The 20321-nt window shown below is 37.4% G+C and overlaps 1 protein-coding gene across 2 annotated transcripts in view; it reads right to left on the reverse strand.

Annotated features, from left to right (window-relative positions):
- LOC105678704 (uncharacterized) overlaps nt 1-20321 on the reverse strand; it is a 281517-nt gene that overhangs the window by 232296 nt on the left and 28900 nt on the right. For both annotated transcript variants that reach the window (XM_012378233.2, XM_067349520.1), the window contains exons 2-3: nt 12596-16887; nt 1529-1579 (exon numbers count right to left, since the gene is read on the reverse strand). In XM_012378233.2, the coding sequence (XP_012233656.2) occupies nt 1529-1579; nt 12596-15745 (3201 nt within the window). In that variant the 5' untranslated portion in view covers nt 15746-16887. The remainder of the gene's footprint in view (nt 1-1528; nt 1580-12595; nt 16888-20321) is intronic.

Consider the following 20321-nt stretch of genomic DNA (forward strand, 5'->3'; position numbering starts at 1 on the left):
TTTTTATGGTCCGCGATTACTGTCGTATCATAGTATTTTTTTATTTAAAATTTTCTCCGTGTAGAAACATGGATTAATAAATTATTGGAGAGGGAGTTTAATAATAATCCCTCTATAAAACTCAAAGTTATAAATTCATAGTTATATAAACTGCCAGATAAAATTTTATGTCAAAATTTGAAAACCATTTGTAAATTCATAGATTTATGAATTCATAAACTCCAGATCTCATACATTACTAAGATCACAGGTGGCCAGATGGATCAGATTATTAGATTCAATAATTCATACATTTATAGACTTTCCTTTCTTTATACATATATACGAAAAGTAATATGTAGATGTCGTTTCGGGCAGACAAGAACGTTCAAATTTGATGTAATAATTAATAATACTAATATAAAACATTAATTATGACGGAATTAAAATGTGGAGGGGAATTGAAAAGCTGAAAAAGATAATACGGATGTTACATGGACGTTCACAACTGATCTGTTGCGGAATTCCACGAATTTTTTTTCTTGAATGGAACGTGTTCTTCGAATCTCACAAAGATAGAAAAAAATATGCGCATCCCCGCGTTCCCAAGAAGCTCTTTTCCACGAGGATAGACCTCCCGGCGAGTTGCCTCGGCGAGCAATCTCACGAAATTGCACCGCGCGATTTCACGTCGTTCCGTCGACGTTACCGTTCGCATTCCCAACGTTCCCTTTTTCCGAGTCCTTCGACTTTCATTTGACTGACGTGAGAGGATGAGACGAAAAGGTGAAGAAGTACGTAAGAAAAGGAACGGTAGACAAAAAAAATCTAGAGTAAATGGGGAAAGAAAAATAAATAATAAAAACAAACTCCCTCCCTCATTTCGCAATCAATCTATATGCATCATTAAAATTAATAGATTCTCGAAACGCAAATATATAAGGATGTATAGTATGTAACTTTGATTTTGCAGAAATGAGCATTTGAAACTAAAACGCGAATATCATTGGATGCATACTGCTTGTCTCTCCAATAACGTACTTGTACAGATAGATGTTCCGACTTCCTATTTTTCCTATTTCCATCTACCTCGTGAAAAAGTAGGCCCAGTGAGGATTAAACTCGAGTCCAAGCTTTCACGTAATATATGGCGAGTTACATCGCCGGGCCAAGCATGTCATTTAGTGACTTCGCTCATTCGTATGCATGACCAGTGTACTCCAGTTGACCGTAACTCACACATATTCAGATTTTATAAAAGTTTACCGTCAAAAGCACTACTATATATACTATGTATACTAGATATATTTAAAGTCAATTTTTTATTTACACCGTTTCTTTCTCTCAACATATTTTTTTGTAGAAATTTTTATGTAAACGCAGAATTAATAACGATAAAACGTGAGTTACTCACAAAACCAAACATGTATAAAACAATAAAATAGCAATAATGTAAATCTTAGTTTAGTAAATATAAATACAGCTTACGGAATCAAACAAAAAGCTATCATGCAGATGATGATATAAAATAATCATTTAAAACACTCACCCGCGCTTTCGGTGTCTGCTTCAATCCAATGGCTGGTTGGCTGCGATTACTCTGTAAAAAAAAAAGGATGAAGGCTTTTGTTAGTGGAATAACAATAAATTTACAATGATCAACATTGAATGCATATTTGCTAAACTATATTGTTTATGCCGCCATATCGACAGGCACTCTTAATCCGGAAAGTGAAGAGACGCAAACCGCGATAAATACACTATCAAAATACAAACTCGCGCGTCTATTCCGGAGTAACTTTATATCGTAATTTAAGCGTACATTTATGACAGAGCATGCATGCGAAATGATTGAAAATGCATCGGGCGGATACTCAGATTCAAAATGCACGTTTCCGACGTTCGATTCATCGTGCGATCTCCAGCGAACGGCCGGAAGAATCTATCTTGGTGTAGAAAATGGGTCGCGAGTCGACCCCGATAGTTTGCCTCCCTTTATGGTGTTCAGCGTGCTATTTCCGAATCGCAAATAAATCCGCTTCGGATACGGCAAAGCGCCCTTTTGCGCGGTATCACCGCGACCGACGTGACCGGCTACAAACGATAAAACGATAAATTCACGGTGAAATGTCGACCCGGACGGTATCATCGCGGACGCTCGTCATTGCTGGAAATGCGTAAATCTTAATTGGCTTGCGTCGGGACGTGCTTGCAACACGTAGCAAGTAACCGCGCCGCGGACGACAGCCGTCCGGAGCGGGCGAACTAAATTCACGCTGGGAACTTATTCCGGCAGAATGACGAAGCGGCCGAAACAGAGTCACGTATCTCGCGGCAATTTAATTAAGCCGTCGCGCTCGCGATATATTCCGGCGTTGATTAAGCTGTTTTCAGCAAACGTCGATACGCATTTTTATCCGTACTGATTGCCGCTGCATTTGCGACGTGCCAGCTTATCTTTTTCACAAATGTTTACTGAAACGTTACAAAGCTGTTCCTAAATTTCCGCGGTAGTTTTGCTTTTTGTGCAGTTTTATTTTCGTGCAACGGAAAATTCAATATGTAAATTGTAAAAATAAAGATTCCTTAACAGGATTTTTTCAAATTTGTTCATTTTGCGTAATGTTACAATATTTTTACACAGAAAAATATTCATATAGGAAAAAATGGAAACATTCTATATATTATATATATCCTTCACGAATGCGATATTTGCAAAATAGAGAATGTAAAAAAATCTGCCCTTTTTCAACATATAACTCATTTACAATCTACTACATTTATAAAAATAATTTAACGCTGGATGCAAGACTAAAAAATTTTCGAAACTGTATCTGTCCACTGAAACGAGCTTTTAATTAAATAATATATTTTTCTCTTATGTACTAATAAACTTTGTAACAGCAAATCATACTGTTTAAATTGTTTATATAAGATATTACATCTTTCAATTAAAGAACAAAAATAGAATTCTCCTAAGAAAATTATTTCTGTTAAAGAAAATATTTTCTCATTAAAAAGAAAGTTTAAGTGTAATCCTACGATAATGCTTGCGCAATTAAATGTATACTGAAATTTTTCTTGCATCCCCTTTGAATAATCTCGAGCATAATTTGCACTAGGCATGTTGATTATATCAAATTTGCATTTAAATATGCTCGGATTGCAACTTCCTGCAGCATTCGGAACGGAAATGAAAGCATAGCGCAGGCCGTCAGTTTCGATGCTTGGGTGCCGCACCAGCGATAATTAGCACGCATTTAGCGGCATTTCGCTTGTCCAAAATCGGCTAACAGATATACTGAGAAACAAATGAGCTTTGTACGAGACGTGATAATTAAGCGGTTTATCTCGATTAATTCCAGATAATTAATTACGCTTGGCAATTAGTCCAATTGCTGCGACTGTCCAGCGCAACATGAGTGGCGGGGCCCTACTCTTCGTCTCTGTTCCCCGCAATTGCAGTCGGCGAAACCGCGACAACTGCACCGTCCTTACAGCTTCGACGCTCCACGGATTTTGCTAGTCGCCCTGAATCGCTAAAATTGCCTCGTAAACACCGACAGAACCGGACTTAAGCGTTTCCCCAGTTACATTTCCACTTGGAACCGCGACCCCAATTTAAGCCGTCATCTACATTTTATTACGCAATAAGCAACCGACGAGCGTAAATTACGACGCAAATATTCTCTTGAATTTGTCTTGTTTTAAATGCAAGGAAAATTTCCCGGTTTAGTGTTGGCGTAGTGATTTTGTCGTCGGAATTACACGATTTAAACTTACGCGTTAGATTCTCCGATAGTGGAGAACAATGTGAACAGTGAAACTTTTGAGTGAAAGAAATTAAGTTTGGGCAGTTTAAGTTTCGACGCGCTTCCGCTCCGCGACTTCGCCTCCGTAAATTTGACAATAATCCGTCCACCGCTATTGCTGTATTCGTAATTACTCGGAGTTTATCATCACTTGTTTCGCGCCATGTCACGGATATAATATTCTAAAGCAACTCGACCTACTTCCAGTAATTACGGACCGTCCGAGCTTTCTTAACCTGCTCGTTTCTCTGACTTCCCATTCCTCAATATTCCTCACCATTTTCCCTTCATTTCATGCGCTCCCTTTCTCATCTAACTGTCTAGATGCGACTCGCGTCAAAAGCATCACAAAGCCGGAGAATAAAAAAAAAAAAGAGCCGGGAAAGAATGAAAAGGGGACGTATAAACAATAAGACAAGAACTTCGAAAAATCATAGCCGGCTGACGGAAACGCATCGGTGCAGCTATCTCGCATCGAGCTCCGTCGACGGAACTTTTTCTTTTCGCTCACGAGTCTCCGCCTCGTGAGAGAAGTTTCGACGGGCGTTTACCCGGGCGAATTTATCGGCATCGCGGTCTATTAACTCGTAATGGCATTAAGTCAACCTGCCGATATCCGATATGCCGTAAAATTATTTTCTGTTCGAGCGCGTTCCGGATTACGCGACAGCTTCGCGCGGACTGCTTCTTAACCACGCGCTTAATAGCGACCGTAATACGAGCGCACATCAGCTATGCTTCATACAAAATAAGGGCAGAGATTAGATGGAATAAATAAGTCTACAAAACAAGATGTAAATCGAATGGCGCATAAAAATAATATATAAATAACAAGAAGTACACTTATATTGGTGAGATGACAAAAGATGTGATGAATAAATTATATATGTATACGTTTTATAGATTATTTCCTATACTATTTCATATGCTTATGTTTTAATTCCAATCAATCACAGTGCGTGACACTTCTTCCATTATTATGAATAAAAATTAGATAGTGAAAATAGAAATTATTCAACCATTTAGAATCACGTCTGATTTAAAATTGATTGCCTTCTTTCCATGCAGAACTGTTTCTACGTTGAAAAGAAGCAATAAAAGAGAAGAAATAATGCAGGAACAATCCTGCATTATTATTTTTTTATTTGTAATTCCTCATTGCTTTCTTTCATTTTTTACAAGAAATACAATCGTTTTATGTCTGTAAAAAAAATGATAAAAATTTAAATTACAAAAAATATATTCTGAGAAAGAAATGTAAACAATTTTATAATGTAAATCGTAATAGTGACTAAAAAATTGTTGTAACAGTAACTTGCATTATTTTGGCAGTGATGGCCCCTCGCTAGTTCTACCTCGACATTCCGCTATTTCGATATTCCCCGATGAATACAACATCTGCATGGTTTCATCATCAATGTCTAATTCATTAGTAAAAATTCTACCAGCGTATAATTCTCTGTTAGTTCTGGGTGAAATCCGCTGCTGATTGGTTGACAGACAAGGATTGGTTAGTTGCTACTACGATTAATTCAGCCTTGAGCTGGCGCTAGGAGCGCTTGAATTGAAAACAAATCAATCCGGTAGAATGAAACGTGGCATGAGAAGCTCCGGGTATCAGAACGCTCGGAAAATCCATTGGCGGGTCACGTACAAAGGAAACGGGAATTCCATTTCGCGGAGGAAACCTCTGCCGTCTCCGATGTGCCATTCGGATAATTATTCAGTCACAGCGAGTGCTTTGGACGGTTGCGATCATAGAAAGAGGATGATATTTGATTCCGGACGAGAGAAATGCGCTTGCACACTCATATGCTGTTTTAATATCAACTCGTCCGATTTAACGCGATTCACTTCATCTATTTCTCCAGCATTTCGCCCTTGTAATTACAATATTTTAGTAATTAATAGCTTTCATAACATAGCTCAAATAAAGCAAGATTTTAATCTCGCATTTTAATACGCGTTCAAAATCGAGCATGGATATTCGCAAAGAAATGACAGGCCGTAGATACACTGACAATAACTTTATAATAATAAATCTTTTATTGAAAACTAAACAGAATCTGTATGATAATTAGATATACCGACACGGATGTGCATTGCAGCGGCAGATAGACAATTGATTCTCGATTAATTATACTACATACATTTCTGCACGATTCAAACTGCTCTGACCAAATCGATGATAGAATTGTATTCCATAAATTGTACATTACCCGTCCTCGGCATATACATTAAAATTATTTTACTTCTCTATGCTTCGCCATACATTTGGTTCGCCCGACCGCATTGATCAGCAAACTCACACGAGAGTTGACCATGTTGCAGTCGTGGCACACAAGAAAATCAATGATCGTTTAACTATTTCAGTACAATCCAATTTTTCTTCGCTCACTACGGAATTGTCGGTAAATTTTTAATTACGTCCCGTGCACGCGCTTCAGTTTAGTTAGTGCTTTCATCGCAAGTCTGCCCAACCAAAGTACTACTGAACTTTTGTCTGTAAATTTCAGTTCTGAGCGCAAGAGCTCGCAGACAGTAATGGAATGATGTTGGCCTGTTCTTGCGTCTGTTAGACACTAGAATAGAAATCCCAAATTCTACTGTCTGACATCTTGAATTGTATCTTTGCATTGTCTTTGTATTGCATCTTCCGATATATATATACATATAACTGCCGTTCATTAATGACTTTTTTGTTTGCTTAAAGTAAAACTGTATTTAACATAAAAGATAGAATAGCATATATTACAAATTGTTAATTTATTCTTATTCGTAGTACTTTTAATGAACTTTTAGAGTAATGTTTTTTTACTGTAAATGTTTATCTCAAGCATAAACTCCACGAAGCTTCTTAGTAAAATCTCCTTCTTACATACTTTACATTCTAAAATAAGAGCTGTAAATCCTACTGAACAGCGGAAGAAAATTCTCACTATTTATTCTGCTTTTATGCACATTGTGCTTCTCTTACTCAGAATTAATTCTGAGGCAATGTAACATTCTTTTAGAAGACATGAAATAAAAATATGACGTATAAGCTATGTATTTTTTTTTTCACTGACGTTTAAATGTTTCTTTCCTATTACAAATTTTTCTTTCTTAATATAAATCTGAATCTGTTTAAAATATTTAGGATTATTTCTTTCAAAAATTTTATTTTTTGTGTAAAATCGTTAATTATTGACATTAATAAGATTGAAGCGGTAGTTGAAAATACACAAAATTCAATTTTTTATTATTTGAATTTTTTGAAATTCTTTATATCAATTTTACATAAAGGTCTCAAGATGTATGTAGCCCAGGAATAATTTGTATATAATAAAACATAATATAACGTTATCACTTTTTAAAAATAAATTATGAATTTTAGAATTTCAATTCTTTTCATTGCAATAATCGTAGATTACAACTACAATTGTAGTAGGAACAAAATATGATTTATCGCAATTTATTATCACAGCACCCGTCATGATAAATGAGATTGTCCAGGTGAAAATGTACGTAAATGATAAAATGGATTTGCAAAATACGTGGGACATTTCAGTTTCGGTTCATTCATCAATAAACGGCTGTATAATTTAATCTAAACGTGCACTATATTCAGAACAAAAACGGATTATACAGGCATTTATTGATTAAAAATGGGGGAGTTTTCAGCAAATTTTACAGATTTAGCAACCGAGAATTTTCTCACGTAGAAAATTTGATTTATAAAATATATTGAAAGAACAAATCAAATATTATTCTCATTTCTAATAGCAGTAAAACGTCAGAAAAAAAATCAAGCGGTTTTAAAAAAATTAATAATTACTAGCATTATCATTTTTATGCACAGAAGACAATAGATTTACAGTGAATTATTCTCGCACCGAGGTAGGTTCAATTTTTATCAAATTTTAATCGAGACTAATCCATTTCGTGCTCCAATGCTCGCGATTGCGCGTGCCAACCAGCTGTTTCGGACTGTGGTACCGCAATTGTAATTAGCGTTTTCGTTACACCACTCGTCGATTTCCCATGAGCGTACGCAGAAAACAAATTAACCGATGATCGCGAAAGATTGCGGCCATCGCTGACTGCATAATTAATGCACGACTGGCAAAAAACGTGATATTTTGTCGCGACGTGACGATTACAAAATGTTTATTTGATTCGTTGATTGTAATGCAACTATGCACGTATACTTTCTCAATGTGTGAAAATCACCTCACGATCATGCATTTTACTTCTTGTTTAACATAATAATTGGAAACATTTGAATTATAATTAATAATCAATTTATAATAATAACTGCATTATTAACAATAACAATAATATTAATACTATTATGTTTAATAATTTTCCCGCCAATTCTGAAATATGCTACAGTTCCCCAATATATATGTATATTTATTGATTTATCGCTTGCAATCAGATTATATCATTGCTTTGTAATTTTCATGCTGTTGTTATTCCACAACAGTATTATATATCGTTTTATCAATTGATATAATATTGATACAAGCAGAAATCAACTTGTTCGTGCTACAATTTTCCTTTAAGAATGATACTATTTCCTTTTTCTTACATTATATAATTACTTTACAATTTATTTTGATTTATTAGAAATTGTTGCAAAAATTTGTTAAAACATATGGCATATTCATGAAATACATTAATATTCGGGGTTGTTATATGAAAATGAGCTTGGAAGACTTGCTAAAGATTATAGAAATTAAAATGGAAAACAATCAAAACCACAAGAATAACTACCTACACTATTTTAACCCTAAAAATAAATAAAGAAAAATAGCCTGGTCAAGTAAAAATTTTTGTAAAAATTGTATTTAATTTTGCATATTACAATGCTGTTATTATTTTCTCCCATACTACTTCATAAAATGACCTTTAATCTTATATACGTCGCGCTAAATCTGCTTAACTCATACCGTGCAGTGGTTGTTATACACGTATTAACGCAAATTCGCGTTTTTCGGTTCAAAGACAGTAATAAATTAAAAACCAGAATACTTTCTGGTTGGAAAGCAAAAAGTATTTTGTTACATCAGTGAAGATTTTATTAAAAAGAGTAATTTGGTAGAGATAAGCTTTCAAAAGGTCACTTTAATTTTGTTCCTACAAGAATAAGAAACTTAATATTTACCAAAAATTTATTCGTGGAATCACTTCTGATTACGATTGCGCAGTCACGCTTGCAGATAGCTCGTATTGAAATAAAACCACCGTGATCAAGAGAGAGAAAGGGAGAAACCCAACGGTGGTCAAGAAATAAAAGCGCGAGTATTGATCGCGCATCAATTACGACGAAGGCTCAAATTATTCGCGTGGGTGTAAATGAAATTGCGCTGAGGAGAAACTCGAGCGGCTAATCTGCGTAACGTTCGATTTTGTAATTGGAGACCGGAATAAAATCAACAACCGGCTTAAATGTCTCGCCACAGATATACGGATTAAAAACATGTACGGTCCGGCCTCTTTTTCCCCCGTGAGAACGATCCTCGTAAATACCCGGTGGCGCATAAACCGCGACTGTTAGTCTCAATTTGCAAGCGCCGCGTTAAGTGGCGACGGAAAGTTACGCTCGGACTTTCGCGAAAACTCGGCTAACGGGTAGCTGCGGATTTGCAAAAGCTCGCGCTATCAGTTGGCAAAAAACGTTCCTGCGAAACAAGAGCACAATGAGATCGATTCGCGTAAAAGGACCGATTTTATCAGACGCTGCACAGTTTCGCAAAAAAGAAGTTTGCGTATGTATATGCGTCAGCGAAATCGTCTATAAAGGAGAAAAATGCATACCTGCCAGAAAAAGAGAAAGAGCGAGAGAGAGTATGTGTGTGTGTGTGTGTTTGATTTTCGTCAAATTTTTCCATTTCGTATGATGCGGATCGAGAATTCATGGTGTCAGGAAGCTCTATTGCGAGGATCGCGTGAGTAGACTACAGTTATTGGTCGTTATTTCGAGATTTTTGCGTATTTCAGAATTTTAGCATCTATCGTGTTGATCCTATTTGATTCCGCGTCGCACATCCTTTCGTTTGTCAATGCTTCTGTACTCTCTGTTCGAGAAACAACATTTTCAAAACGAAAATATACAATCGCATACGTGTTCTGTAATCGCATACGTGTTTCACACATTTCAAAGTCATGTAATTTAACGACACTGCACTCGCTCGCGTTTTTTTTTAATCACAAATCGGAAAACACAAAGAATACATGCCAGCAAGTTCTCTCACAAAGTCCTAAATGATCTCATCGTAAAAAGAGGTAAAAGGATTGTAAAAGGGTATTGAAGCGTCCTCGTTTTTACGCACGAAAAAGTTAGACGGTTTATCGCCTGTTCTTGGCTGATTTTTCATCCCTTTATCTCCTGCCCACCCTACCCACCTTTTTTACTCTCGTAACGCCATTTCGCCAATGTACACGGCACGCAAGACCTAACTGTTCATATTTAATTCATGATGGGCCATTATTCATAACATTTCTTGACTTGATTCGCTCCCTTAGCTGAAAAGTACAAGTTTAGGGCGTGGCGGAGCAATTCCGTCTGTTCTAACTTTGGTATGGTTAAGTTCCATTAAATTATCGCATTTCTCGACTTCCGCCGTGAAATATTTCTTTTGTTACCAACTAATATTTCCGTTAGCTCTCGTTACCAGCTAATGCAAAAATTCTGTATATAAAATAATTTATGCACAAATCAATGTATTTTATTTTTAAGAAGTAATATTTCTTCCAACTCTGTAAATAAATTCTTAGAAAAAATAATTTTTGAAAATTTCACTCTTTAACAACGGTGCTTTCATAAAATCGAACTTGGTCAAAGAGATGAATGTATCAAAGCATATGGAATTTTTATTTGTTGACCTGAAAAGCAAGGAGCGCTGATATTGTAACCGAAGAGGGTGACGACAGCAAAGAATGTTCGACAAAAATAAAGATATAAAAAGAATTTGATAGAGATAAAATACCTCGATATATCTTCAACATAATACACAAAATGAGTACATTTGTAGACACATATTGGAATTTCATGACATTTAACTTGTTTGCGTTGTAATAACAGAATTTATCAAAAATTGAAATGGTAGAAAATAACAAAAATTTGTCGCGTTTATTATTTACATAATCAATTTGTTACAATTTTTTAAAATCATAAAAAGTATATAATTGAGTTTCAGCAATTTTACTCTTTAAATACATCAGTTCGGAACTGCTAGCTAAGGTGCTAGCACCGGAAATACGAATTTCTCTTTACTCTCTCATTGTCCAGTTCAGGATTCGTGAGAGATATTTACTCTTTCGAGGTAGGCAAACGTCGAAGCTTTCTATACGCTGTCGCCAATTTTGCCGGTACAATGTCAGCACAGATGCGACTACAGTGACAAACACACATAAATACACATCATAGGAAAATATTATTTGTCTTCATAATATGTTGCCACAAATGGAAAAATATTTTAAAATTTAATATTCAACAAATTTAAAATAAAGATAAAATATATCTATTTAAAACATTTCCAATTTTTATTTGTAGAATAACGCCAGTGATATCCGTTTTCCAAAATTTTGTATGCATGTCTGTGGCATGCACTTTTCATAAATGTAATCAAAATAGAGAAATTACATCTTTTAAAAAATTTGTACTCTGTAAATTTGTATGTTATGTCTATTTTATTCAAATTATACAATCTAATAATCGTAATAATAAGAGAAAAAAATCAATTTTAATTAACAGACATATTTATAATGATATATAATTGCTATATGCATTTTATTTAATCATATTTTATTTGTTCCTCTTTCATTTTTCTGAATTGACTTCAAAAAATTATTTCTCTTTCCAGTTTTCTCTTTCCACGACTTGTAAAAGCATCGTTCATAAATATTTTATCGTAAAAAATTTGTCTGTATTTGCAAAAATATGAATTGCCGTCTAAATCGGCTTAACACTGTATCATGCATACACATTAATTTGCGTATACTATTTTTACAATATTTTGCCATTTTTTAATAACTTTATCTTCTTTCATTCGCAAGTAATAATATTGGAGACATGCAAAAAAAGATGTGCAGTTGTGCAAGAAATAGCGATACAGCATATAGAAGAAATCTGAAATTCGGTATTCGAAACACGTTCGTAACCGAGCGAGTAACGTTGCCGTCAAACGCGACGCTAAAGCATCGCGTTTTATGGTCGCGACAGGAATGTCGAGACTGTGAACGCCCGGGCTCGAAAGTAGAGCAAAAGGTACACACAGGGCTCGTAACGAAGTTTTCAAAGACAACATCAGGTCTGATATCTAACGAGTTCATTCCACTCGACTGCCGCGACAAAAACTGCAAGCGCAGATCTCTATCTGCCTGCATCGTCTCTGGATCTCGCCCGTTGCTATCAACTCTGCAATCTCCTCGGCCGCAAGCCGGGCTCGTATTCTCTAACATTCTAGGTAACATAAAAGGAGCTTTCGCGGTATTATTCGCCCAAAGACTATTGACTATGACTACTACAAAAGCAGGAATTTAAGTTAGACCGCTATTTACACTTTGATAAATTCAATTAGCAAAGTTCCAATCACTGAACTCTGTATTTGCGTACGATGTGTTAAATCAATAATTAAAATAATCGGTATAATAGATATTTATTTCTAATAATAATATTATTTATAATAATAATATTATTTTCTTACTCAAACGTGAGAAACTGTATTTGCGCATTTCATTTGCATAATTAGCGACAAAAGTACTACATTGACAAGTACAAATGGTATTTTTTTTTTCTTTTTTTTTTCAAACGTTACCTCAGCTTCTGGCGATTGCACAATCAAGGATGTCCGTGGTGGTTTCTCCGGCGGTATTTTCTTCAGTGTGCCGGTGAAAGAGCTGGCAGGTAGAACGGCATTCGTTGTTGAAGCACCTTCATGACTCTCGATCTGGCACTGAAGCCGATGAAACTGGGAAAACGAAGTACGCGACGCGTCGGTGCGATCGAATTGCGGGAGGCACGGTAACGGCATTTGCGACATGTTCGGTATCTGAATGGAATTCGGATCGGAAACGTCGTGCTGCACGCGAGATGTCAATTTCTCACACACAGACGACTGGCAGCTTTGAAGCGTGGTGTTCTGCGGATACGTCGTAGTCAGTAGCGTTTGATGAAGGCTGTGCACGGGCTGATGATTGTGAACCGAGCAGGATTTATCCGACGGCTGCTCCTGATGATTTGGCAGAGGACTCGCTTGAATCTGATGGACATCGCTCGGGAGCGACGAAAAGTCGTTAGAGATCTTGTGAGTCTTATCGTTTAATTGACTTTGATTCTGCAAACTTTGTAATCGAGCTTGCAGATCGCTCTGCTGATGCTGAAACTGCGCCACTTTGTCCAAAATCTGATTTTGATTCTGAAGACACTGCAACTTAGCTTGAAGATCGCTTTGCTGACGCTCGAACTGACTGAGTTTCTCGGAGATTAAATCGAGAGATTGTTGATTTTGCATTTGTTGCTGAGCATGAAGAGAGTCTGTTTTCTCGCTTTGATTTTCCAGTGTATTTTGCAAAATTTCCGTCTGACTTTTGCTGTGAGTGAGCAAAGATGATGCGTTATGACTTTTACGGTGACTATGAATTATATGATCGACTTGTTCAATTGGTTTGCCCGTGTTCGTCTCGCCAAAGTCGGTCACCACGGTCAACATCGTCTTCGTGTCTAATTTTGCTTCGCTGAAAGCCGGATACTGGTGACAAAGATTTGGACTGGCTCGTTGCGATGAAGCAGTACTGGCCACCGATCCTAAATTTACTACGGAACCTGTGATGGGCTGCTCGTCGAAATCCTTTCGCGTGAGTTCCATGTGTTTCGTTAGATCGGCGCTGACGTGTCTCAAGTGTCGGCGTTGCTCCATTATGGTACTCTGGCTGATGTTGGGAAGAGGCTGAAAGGCCGACTGAGACATTCTCGATTCTTTCCGATCGTCCGGCGGATGAATTGACCTAATGTCTCTTCTCTCCTCCGACGGATTTCGAGAACGAGGACTCGTCGTAAATATCGGGCCTTGCATCATGCTTCTCTCGTGCTCTTGCCGCTGACGTTGCTCCGCCCAGATCGCCAGTTCCTGCCTGGTCTTCTCGAAGTTTTGACTAACGAAAGAAGGACTCTTCTGTCCGGCGCGATCAGCGGACGTTTCGCGAATCGGTATAAAGGGCATGGGCGATCTTCTCACGTCTTCTATTCTCTTGCCTTCTAAATTCATGGGCGATCTTCGATGCTCTTCGAAATAATCCGATCGTCTGTTTTCCGGAGGAATGGTGTTCCTTTGATTCGGACTGACATTACCCCATTCGGGCTTTCTGTCGGGCCCTATGCTCTTTCTGTTTTCCTGTCTCGTGTCAAACGCCATCGGCGATACGCGTAAACCCGCATCCAATCTCCTTTGTTCCGGGTAAACTTGATTAGTTTCCACTCTTTTTGCGTCTACTACAGTCGTAGTTTTCCTTCCCGACATAATCTCCTGATTACCGTCGCCGGGAAACGTGAAGGTTATCGTATCGTTACGTCGTTGGAAGCTGGTAGTCACGTCGACCGATATAGATTTCCGATGCTCCGATCTAGACACATATAAACCGCATTCCGTGGCGATAGTATCGACCAGTTTCTCTCTGCCCGGTTGATCGCCATTCGTATCCACGTAAAGACCGTCCTGTCTCGTCCTGGGATTTTGATTAATTGCAGTTAAATATCTTCTATCCGGCCCGTCTGGTCCAATCGGCACGCCTGTCACAAGAATAGCGCCGTCGCCACGATGAATCGGATCTTGTTGCGGAGTGGGTGTCGGCTCATACTTGGCCTTCTGCAACGCTGGCACGTCGACGCTGGCGGACTTTCTGTGTCCAGGATCGTGCGTGGTGATTTTGGAATTGCCACGAGGCGGCACCATCGGTTTCGGTCCTCGACAAGGCCGCTCCGTCGTCTGAATAGCGATCCCGTGCGCCACGTTCTGCGCGATCGGCTGGATGATCGGTTGCGTCTGATACTGACCGATCTCTTGCGAGAATCTCTGCGGATTCGGCGATTGTTGACTGGGATACTGCTGAGCGGGATATATGCCGGCGTGTGGATTGTACGGCACGGCGTTCATCACAGTCTGCGGATACTGACTGTAAGGATATTGCGGCTGCGTGCCGAACTGAGTGTAGCTCGGTGGCTGCGGCACCACGACACCCGAATAATATGGCGGCTGCGGACTGGCGGACTGCGAGGGTATCTGTTGGACCGTCACATATTGACCTTGACCGGTGAACATTGGATTGGTCGCGCCGCTCTGGCTGTAAAGCGTCGGATCTCGATAAGTAACGTCCCTCGTCACGTAACCGGCTCTGTCGGAGTATTGCGACTGCGGATAGATCTGCGATCTGACTTCGAATTGTCCTCGTATCTGCGGATACTGACTCTGATCATAATCGGGAACGAACTGTGGTTGCATTTGCACCGGCACCGTTTGAGTGCTGGTCTGAGAAACGTGCTGAGTTCTGTCCGCATTGTTCTTATCCTGGCCGTATTGCGGCGGTGGCAGCTGACCCGTTGAAGGATGTTTATCCTCCGGTAATCCTACGGATTGCCTTCTTCCTGCTGGATATTGTGCTATAGGATGAGCTGATTGCTGCTGTTGCGATTGTTGCTGCTGCTGCTGCTGCTGCTGCTGCTGCTGCCGATGCTGCTGCGACTGCTGATCTTGAGCTCCTCCTGTAATCGAGGTATGTTGCGTCTTTTCCTGGGTAAATCTCTCATAATCCATCGTTCGATTCTCAAAACCGTTGGAGAGATCTTGCTTGGCGTTGTCAGCGATCGGCTCAGCGCGACCGTTCTGGCAAGTTGTTTGTTGATTGTCCGTCGTTTGTCCAGCCTGGCTCTGTGCTTGAGCGTCGCTCAATCCACCTGATCCGGATTGCGACATGTTGGTGGCCCCCACCGACGGTCGTCCGCCGATGTAGCCGAGAATTCGCCCCAATCCGCACACCGTGACGATTTAGTAAGCGACGTTGCCGAAAAGATCTGAACGCTAATTCAAACGCGACTAACGTTGCGCGTTGCGCTCCTATATTTTTGTAGTCGCGTCAGATCAACTCGAGGCATGTAAACTTAAATTTTGTACTCGATAGTTTTAATATATTTAAAAAATTTTTTGTTTCTCTGAACTTTGTTTCTTATTTTTTTAATTATTAATTAGAGGATTACTTGCTCATTTGAGCAAGAAGAAGAGAAGGCAGGCAGGTTGTTATTATTTAATCCTCTAGAAATTATGCTCCCGTTTTTCTTGCTTCATAAAATGATAATTGACTAAGACATAATCGACGTATTCGTTTTGCAGCGTAATATGACGAATAGAATAATAGGAAACAACCGATAAGAGTCTCCGATCTTGCGTAATATTTCTTGTTGCAGTTGATTTGCTCGCTGATACTTTCTACAGCGAAACGAGATTCTAGTGGTGAAGTGTTTCTCTTTCTTGTTTCTCTACGCTCTTCCGTAAACACTTGGTGCTCCGAACAATGTCGTTACATACGAGAGTTATCCTCTTTCCTTCAATCTCACTTTGTCCGTTATAAGAGTACTTTTCAGAATGGCAGACTGAAAAAACCCGTTCTTCGTGTAGCGACAGTTTTCATCCCTTTTTGTTTTAAAACATATGTGTGCGCTTTCGTGTATATATTTGTAGTATATTTCTAATATTATTATAAACGTAAATTTTTTATTATCCCGATGTTGGTTGAAAACACTGCGGCTATGTGTAAATCTTTCCAAACGTTATATTTGACGATAATCTGACTTTGATTTTTTATTCCTCTATACATCTTTTGATTGAGCTGTCTTGTTTCTCTCCAACTTCCTAGATACAAACTTTTTGTTTTTGCTCGTTGGCGACCTCGATCACGATTAATCGTTAACTCTTGACGAGGAAAAGGATGATGGCGCGATCCCATCAACTTCACGAAAGCATCGTATCGTTAATGTGTCCGTTGTCTCTGATAATAAAGTTTGCATGCCTTTCTATCTCCTGCATATTTTCGCCCGCACTTTGCATCCAATCCAACTTATCTGAAAAAATACAATTTCAAAATGCGCCGAATATTTTCCGGTGCATTCGCATCGTGGATTTTCGCCCTCCATAGCAAGTAGAAATTTTTTTTCCGATAAATTTTTATTGTCACGTAAAAAGGAGAGTAAATCTTTTTTTGTTCTTATCAAGATTTTTTTAACGACAATCTAATATATCGTCCTTATAATATTGTATATTACTTCATTGTTCAACACAACACATAAATTTTATAATTTTATTTAAATACCACTACCTAGTTATTGAAGTTATTAATGCGTTATTGAAGATTTAATATCTAAGTTTCTAATACAGTTCAAAGAAGAAATAGCTACATGGATTATTCTGTTTTAGAATTTATTTTATTCTAAAAAACAGAAAATTGTTTCCCTGATTTCCCAAGCGACTCGTGATCATCGTATTTTCTACGAAAAGAGCCATCTTTCACTGCCAGAAAGTTAGTTCTCAGGAAATGGCGGCGATGAAAAGTTCTCATCAGTTTGTAGCTAACCGATGAAATATTAGTAACGGTAAAGTGCTGAAAATTTCCTCTGCCTTTATCAGATTACGTGGAATAATCAAGAATGTTGTACTTGTGCTCTATATCTAACTCTGAGATTGCTTCCTAAAAGTGAAATAAATGATAAAGTAACTACTTTTGTTTATAGGTTTATATCTCGCACTTCCGTACTTCGCAACATTTAATCCGTACATTAGAGAAAAACTGGAACGCATTGCAATTATAACCGTTTTTACTTTGAAATGAATATACAAAATTATTTACAGTGTTTTTTTAATTTACAGAATTAATATTTTTTAACACGTTTAAACGTTTGTAATTATTTTTAACATATTTAAATATTAAGAGTTAATGTTGTTAACACATTACATTTTAATAATCTTTTAATTGCGCCATCCAAGCAAATGCTGCTAAATTTTTAAAAGAAATATAAAACGATTTTCAACGAAATATAAAAAAGATAAATTGTGCAACACTTTTTCTGTAAATAGCGCTTACAACTCCTTCATGTACCTCGTAAACAGTCTAATACCTCGTACACCTAACGTTAAGTGTTCTTTTTCCTGACGGCTAAAACCATTACTTACATGCGGTAACTATTAAGTAATAAAGTTTACTCTCTAAGCACTGCTCTAAATGTTTCGAACATACTTCTTTTGAATTAACACTCTGAATATAGTTGCATTTTTACAATATTTTTTGTATTTTGCCATATAATCGTAATGTAAGCACACGTTTTAAATTTGCGTTTCTGATACTTTTTATATATATATATACTAGTCAAAATAAATATTATTAAATATGTAATATAATAAATATTATTAAATATCTAAAGAAAACGAACAGAACCACAATTTATAACATGAAAAAAGTGCTCTTTACAAGGTACACGAAAGAGTTGTAAGCGCGGAGTGTTTGCGCTATTTATAGAAAAAATGTTGCAGGACTTATCTTTTTTATATTTCGTTGAAAATTTATTATATGTAGAAATATGTAAAAGAGCATTGTTTTTATCGCAAGCTATATTCTACGGTTCCTCAAAATGCGTGATTCATGTACATATACCTTGTGTATCAGTACGCTTTCATACCTTTGCACGCATTTACTACGTTACTAGCACATTGAAAATCTAAGCATTTGTGAGGTAGATATCATAGCATATTCATACCTATGTGTTCGTGTTCTCTCGAAATGCGTACGTATGTACTTATAGGTTCTTAATATTTCTGCTATGTTATATATAGAGCTATACGCGTACTTACACATAGTATCAAGCGTATGTGAATAGACATTTAGCTTTGTTGGCATACGTATAAAGGATCGTTCAAAGTTACCTCTCATAATTTCAATATACATAAATGACGTTTCCTACTACTCTTTTTGAGAAGCTTTCGTTCAAAAAAGATCTCAATTTGTTATGTTTTACGTGTGTCAGTATATTATTTAAATACGTACAAAATAATTAGCACATTATGGCAATTTTGAACTATCCTGTATAAATGCATAACTTTATATGTTGGGCGATTTGTGCGAGAATAACGCATGTCTAATGCCGAGAGCACGAATTGCCTTACGACGTCGAATTGCCTCGAGAACTTCGTTCTCGCGAGTTATTCGACAGCGATAGCAATCGTAGATCTGTTCTCCAACGATGAGTCGAATTGCAGCGTCAAATTCCTATTGTTAGCGAAAGCAATTTACGAAAATCATGCTGCTTCACATAAAATACGAATACATAATACTTTACAGTATACCAATGATGATGGTTCAGTGATTTATGCGAGCTAAATTGTATTCTCTATTTTAGTATGAATTATTGCACATTTTATATTAAAATTAATTGAAATTATATAAAAAGTTTTATGATGTGCTTTGTAAGCTCGTTTAGTGAATTGATGTACTTCTACCAAATCGTGCGTAAAGTAAAATAAATTATGGAATCTTAATTTGCTGCATTTTCACGTAGCCTTAACATCCGGTTCTCTTTATTTATAATAACGTTTTGTGAGCAATATGTTAGTTTGATCTACACGTAATTCGGAGATCATTAATTACTAAACAAACAATATTTATTTTACTCGTGGGAACTCAAATAAAAATACGTAGAACTTTAAACACTATGAAATATAGGAGTTAAAAACTTTTCACGTTGTTGTTACGTGTCGCTATCTGGCATGCCACATATTTCTCATTTTGATATTTGCAAATAACTCAAACACATACTCTGTACTTTATCTATCCAAAAAAAAAAATTCCACAACTCTCTACACGTAACGAAAGTTGAAAAATATGTGCGACCGCGCTAGTTGCGATAAGAATCCCGGAGGTATGGTCAACGCTGCATTGACTGTATTCAGATCAACAGCTAAGATTAATGGACAAACTCTAAAACTAACTTTATGCCCAAACCAAATCGGGTCGACGATTGGTGCACTCAGGGAAACACAAACGACCGACTCGCAACTATCCGCTCTGCGCTACCTAATACGATTTCTAAATTCGATTCAAAAGCGCATCACCAATTTGGGAGCGTGATCTCAGAAATGACCTCAATCTCCAAAAGGAGTAAGGAATGGAAATTAAATATGACAAATTAATAGCGAAGAAATTGTATCCCTTGCGCTTAATATTCTCAATTGTCAATATTTTCTCTCGCATTGTGAGCGATTTCCCGTTCAGCTGCATTGATTAATTTCAAGTTCTCATCTAACTTGACCCCAATACGAAAGAGATTCGTATGCCAATATATAGTATGAAACCGCAATCCTGCCCTTTTTCAGCAGACTTCATTTCGCTTAGGTTAATCGAATCCTTGAAGCAATGCGATTGGCGGGTGACCAAATTTCACCAATTATCGTATCGAACATTGAAGAGTCAATTTGGTTCGACTCGAAAATCGCTTGTGCAAACGTGGTC

Source organism: Linepithema humile, chromosome 2 (genome assembly GCF_040581485.1).
Source record: "Linepithema humile isolate Giens D197 chromosome 2, Lhum_UNIL_v1.0, whole genome shotgun sequence".
In the NCBI taxonomy this organism is placed as follows: domain Eukaryota; kingdom Metazoa; phylum Arthropoda; class Insecta; order Hymenoptera; family Formicidae; genus Linepithema; species Linepithema humile.